This window comes from Chrysochloris asiatica, unplaced genomic scaffold (genome assembly GCF_000296735.1).
Source record: "Chrysochloris asiatica unplaced genomic scaffold, ChrAsi1.0 scaffold00292, whole genome shotgun sequence".
NCBI lineage: Eukaryota > Metazoa > Chordata > Mammalia > Afrosoricida > Chrysochloridae > Chrysochloris > Chrysochloris asiatica.
In genome coordinates this window covers 2,830,647-2,836,479 of record NW_006408810.1, presented here as the reverse complement: position 1 = coordinate 2,836,479, position 5,833 = coordinate 2,830,647, and the positions used below count along the sequence as shown (strand labels likewise).

Sequence of the window (5,833 nt, the reverse complement as noted above, 5' to 3'; positions counted from 1 at the left end):
AGATCTTTGCATATTTTGTTGCAATAATTGGCTTTATCTTCTCGAGCTGATCTTTGAAATTTTCTGTCCAGCTTTTGTGCCTCATAATTTCTTCTATTTGCTTTAGCATCTCTACACTGGAAAGCAAGTTTCAGTGTCTTTTCTGACATCCATTTTGACCTTTTCCTTCTTTCTTGTCTTCTTAATGCCTTTTTGCTTTGTTCATGTATAATGGTCTTGATGTCATCCCACAACTTCACTATTGTACCACATGAGTGCTATCCCCATCTTCTTTCATCAATCCTACCCAGACAGATTAGATACTACTCAGTGGAGATTCTACCTTCCTCTGTGCCCTCTGGATCTACACTCCCTCTTGAAATCTTGTAAGCCAGTCACTTTTTGCCTTTGTAGCTCCCTCCCGCCCCATTTTGGGTAGCCAATGTCCAAGTTGCCCATCCCTGTCTACCCTGTGTATTGAGGGTGTGGGAATGATCCTCTTTGTAAAGAGTTGTTTCCTCTTTTGAGCTACTGCATCCATCCATAGGTGTAGGTCAAGTTCATCAAACTGTATGTGATTACTCTTTTTTCCCTCTTCTTTCTTCTTCTAGTTGAGCTCTAGATCATCTAGCCATTGAAGCCGGGTTGAGTGGGTATTATCTGCAAGTGTGGGTGTTTTTGTGCATACGCCTTCTCTTCTTATCAGCTGGATGCTTCATTCTCCACTCTAGTCCTCTGTGGCTATGTCTCTGACTCTGGACCCAGGAGTCCCCAGGTCTTGCCAAACTGCTGGCCCACCAGGTTTCCACCTGGGTTCACAGGAGTGTATTGCGCATGGTTGGACTTAGCTCATAGCTTCATTGCTGTTTTTCCCTCACTTCCGCTTATCAGTGACCAACGTGGTCACCAGTCAGAGCACGTGTCTCCTCATGTATTCCCATTGAGTCTCAGCCTTGGAAGGGGGTTTGCCCTGAGGGGACCCAATTGCTTGCATTGATGTCTCCTGGGTGAGCAACTTGCTTGTTCTTTTAGTAATCAGTTGGACTGTTGTTATTGTTTTGTATTTTTCCTGTTGGTCTTTCTTTCAAGAAGTATTTTCTGTTCTTCTAGCTGCTCCAGTCTGGTCTGCTTGTCCTTTCCAGTGGAAATCTCCTACTCAGAAGATTCTGGAAGGGGTTCAGGATTCTACCTTTGGTCTTATGTAATGCAGAGGCTCTGCAGGAAGCCTCTTTCACTGGTCACGTTGTAGCCCCATTTTAGGTATTCCAATCAGTTATAGGTAGAAGACAGATTTACAAGCTTTCTATGGTGATATTTCTGGCTATTCCTTTCTCTCTCCCTCCAGTGTCTATTTTATAATGGTATGCCAGGGAAACCAAGATTCAAAAGACAGCCAAGAATCTTCACATTATTTCCCCTCTTTTGCCCATTTCAACCAGGTCTCAAGCTCTGTATCGCAGAGCCCTGTTGTTCTAAGGTTGTGCATACATCATTATTTACCTCTGACCCACTTAATCCATGCAAACCTGCCTAATTGTTTCCCCAACCGCCTTGTTATTCCATTCCACTCCTCCTTCTTGTGTATTGCCTTCCTCACCAGCACCCAAACTATCCTGTGTCTATTCCCTACCCTGTGTTCCACCTTCTTCTCCCTCCCCTCATCCCACCCCGCATCCCAGTAACCAGCAAAGAATTCCCCCCACCCCTTTAGTATGGGCTCTTTTTCTTAGTATTTTACAGCAGTGGTCCTATGCAGTATTTCTCCTTTTGTGACAGTATTGTGAATTTTATCAGAGATAGAAACATTGCCTGAATTTTATTTTGAAATGGCTTATTTTAACTTCCTTTCCTCTAGTATTATGTCATGCATCTCTGAATAAGAGATAATAATATCTTCTAAATAGAATCCTTAAAATGTGACCCATTTGATGGTGATCATCTCCAACAACAACATAATTGAGAAGACTCCGAAACATTTTTTTGCAAACAAGGATTGAACATCATGGGTCCAGCGAATCATAAATCAAAGCCCTCAGTCATCTCCCAATAGTTTTTTTATTTTTCCTTTATAGTATTATGTTTCTGGTGAATGTTTATACAGAAGTTAGGTTCTCATTGAACAATTTCTATACATATCGTTCATTGACCTTGGTTACATTTTCCACCTTGTATCAACATTTTCATTATTTCCATCCAGGTTTTTCCATTTTCATTAATCTAGATTCCCTGCCCTCTTTATAGTCTCATCTTTGCTTTCGAGTAAATATTGGCCATTTGGTCTCTTAAGATGATTTTTTTAAAGAAACAAACACAGTACTCACTGGTGATAATGTTTATTTCATGAGCTAATCTGTTATTTAGCTGAAAGGTGACCTTCAGGAGTAGAACCAGTTCAAATAAAAAATTGACTTAGGGTCTGTTGTTGTTATGTGCCCTGGAGTCAGTTTCTGAGGCTGTAAATCTTTATGGGAGCAGAAAGTCTCATCTTTCTCCTACGGAACAGCTAGTAGTTTCGAACTGCTGACCTTGCAGTTCGCAGCCCGATTCATAACCACTATGCTACCAGAGCTGGTTCTAGTTTATCTTCTTTTGACTCTGTGACCATCTATTGTGTCCCTGGCCAGAACAGTTGGTAGTGATCACTGGACACCATCTAGTTTCTCAGGATAGATGAGGCTGTAATTTGTGCAGTACATTAGTCCTATAGTCTAAGTTTCTTCTCTGAGTCTTTGGTTTTTTTCTTTTCTCCAGATGAGAACCAAACAATAGTTGTTCCCCCAGTGACTTTTTCAGGTGATGGATAGACTCCTCCTATAGCTGATCCTGGATCTTCTCTGTAGAGGTTTTCTTTCCTTAGTGGTCAGAACTGGCCAAAGACTAGCTGTGAGTGACCAGTAGTCATACTGTCTTCAACTCAGATTGACCTGCTCCTTATTAGCCAAGTTCCTATTGGAAATTTCTTGTCTTTTGGTTTATTGGTCATCTAGTAAATATCAAGAGTTCCAATGTTACAAGGAACTCCTTCATCTAATGGTCCTGATGAAATTCAGGAGGCATCACCTCATCTGACACTGTTTAAAAAGAGCACCTGTGTTGTTGCTCTGTGAATGGACAGATGTCAAACCTTTTTCTCAAGAATGTTCTGCTATTTTAGAGATAATCCTGGGCATTGCTTGTATGGTTTTCATTGATTTCTTGTGCCTTTTTATATTTTCTGGCTATAATTTTGCATTAAAGCTACAATTATATACCCCACAGAAACACCAACAACAAATCCCCAAACCACAAGTTACTATTGAGCTGCCGTTGATTCATTTTGACCCTATATATGTAAGGAGCTCTGGTAGCATAGTGGTTATGAATTGGGCTGTGAATAGCAAGGTCGTCAGTTCAAAACTACCAGCTGTTCCATGGGAGACAAATGCAGTTTTCAGCTCCTGTAAAGATTTACAGCCTTGGAAACCCTGTACAGGGTTGCACTGAGTTGGAAGCAACTCCATGGCACATAATCACCACCACCATGTCAAGATAGATTGTTCTATGTAGGGTTTTCAATGCTGTTTCTTTTGAGCTACCTTTAGGTGGATTTCAATTTCCAACTTTTTGATTAGCAGTGATTGGTTTCACCTATTTGCAATACCAGAAACCTCTACAAGTCCATAGCTCACTGGTATAGACTCGGTTCTGATTCATACAGAACCCGCAGTATAAATTAGAACTGTCTCAAAGGGCTTCCAAGGCTGTAAAACTTTAGGGACACTGGCTACCACATCTTTCTCTTACGGAGTGACTGGTGAGTTGGAACCACTGGCCTTTCAGTTAGCAGCCAAGCACTTTGCCACTGTGCCATCTTGGCTCCTTCACAATTATATAAGTGCCTATGCTTCTTGCATCATTCAACATCTGGTGTGGTACTGTAGGATAATGCACTGGACTGCAAGGTCTGTTTGAACTGCAAGGTTGGTGGTTAAAACTCACCAGCTGCTCCTTGGAAACCTTATACAGGGTCTCTATGAGTCAGAACTGACATCAATGGCCCTTAACAACACCACTTACAACATGAATTGCACACATAGGCTTTGGAAATATTGGAAATAATCATGCGCAATTAATTTCAACTGCAACTCGTTCATTTTTTTTACCCTACTCTCCTAGGTTGTTGTTAAGTGCTGTTGAGTCAATTCCGACCCATAGCCACCCTGTATAGGGTTTCCAAGGAGCAACTGGTGAGCTTGAACTGACGACCTTGTGATTCAAACGACTTTGCAGTCTGGTGCATTAACCCACAGCATCATACCAGGACTCCGAGTGTGGCACTGTGGGCTAATGTGTCAGACTGCAAAGTCATCTGAACGGCAATATCGGAGGTTCAAGCTTAACAGCTGCTCCTTGGAAACTCTCCTATAGGAGTTAATTATTTAAAATGTGAGTAATTTTATATTTTCCCAGGGCAGGGACTGTACCTGGGAACATGCCCTGGCATGGAGTCAGGCAAAATGGATTAAAATCTAGGATATCTGGACATACATACTAAAAGAAATAACCTCTCTGAACCTCAGATTCCCTATATGTATTGAAAACAAGAATGAAATTATGACGTGTGTGAAGTTGCTGCAGAATACATAGCACTGGTTTGAAGAAAGCTTTTCTCTACCATTGAATGAAAGCCCACAATTAGATTTTTAAATGGAATTTTAGTTAACTTAAGCTTAGACTTAAGCTAGGCATGAGGCTGGGGTAAGAGCATCTTCTGAGTTTCTTACTAGGAATTGGTGAATGTACATTGATTAAAGCTACTTTTTAACAGAGAATGGAGTCCCCTGTGTAGTGCAAATGGTTAACACACTTGGCTCCTAATTGAAAGTTTGGCTGCCTGGATCTATCTAGAGACACCTCAGAAGAAATATCTGATTATCTACTTCTGAAAAGTCAGTTACTGAAAACCCTATGGATCCTAGTTCTACTCTGATACTCACTGAGGAGTCAACTCGAGGGACACTGTTTTGTTGTTGTATTTTTCAGTTCTGGAGAATGCGCCTGTGATCTTTTAACCCCATAGTAGAAGTATTGCTGGTTTTTGTCTTTCATGCAAATGCATATTCCATTCCACATTTCTTTCCTACAATTGAATTTCTAGGATTGCAAATAGAATTGAGCTACTTTGTGATAACATCTTTAGCACAAAGAATCACCATAATCTTGTAAATGTACAAGTCCAAACTGTTCTACAAGGAAGAATGCAGCATGGTGTCCTAGAAAGAGCATGGATTTGGAAGTCTTACATAAATATACCATGTGCTAGCTTAAGACACATTAGCATTAGCTTCTTGGAGTGTTAGTTGTCTATCTGTGACATGAACCTAATGATCATGCTTTATCATTCTTCCTTTAGAAGATAGTATCAGAAAGCATGTTTTTACTTTTGTATCTTGTAAGTATTTCTTTTTTGGCTGAGATTTTAAAAGTGTGACTGATAATCCAATTTCCATTATAGACTTTTTTTTTTTTTTTTTTGGTAATGAACTCTATAGAAGGTAATCTGTTGAAGTCACAGAAAATAATCTTTCAAAACAAGTGACAGACAGTAGTGGCAGCCACCGAAGTAAACGTGAAATCAAGGCCAGGCTATCTTAGTGAGAAGGGAAGAGGCTGAGTCAGGAAGCATTGCTCCCTGCGGACACCAGTTTTATCTTTTCCATCAATCAGCGTAACAGGAAAATACTTGTAGTGTTCAATGATGTCTTCCACCGAGTCAAATTTCTGAAACACAGAAGAGAAAGTTAAAATAATTATAAATAACACTTTTGTTGTTATGTGTCATGGAGTCGATTCCAACTCATAGCGACCCTGTGCA

The 5,833-nt window shown here is 40.4% G+C and overlaps 1 protein-coding gene across 1 annotated transcript in view; it reads right to left on the bottom strand.

Annotated features, from left to right (window-relative positions):
• Window positions 1–5,604: 5,604 nt before the first annotated feature.
• The window catches only part of CLNK (cytokine-dependent hematopoietic cell linker), a 205,863-nt gene continuing 205,634 nt past the window's right edge, over window positions 5,605–5,833 (bottom strand). Inside the window, exon 9 of the mRNA XM_006874670.1 lies at window positions 5,605–5,739. Within this exon, the coding sequence (XP_006874732.1) occupies window positions 5,605–5,739 (135 nt within the window). The remainder of the gene's footprint in view (window positions 5,740–5,833) is intronic.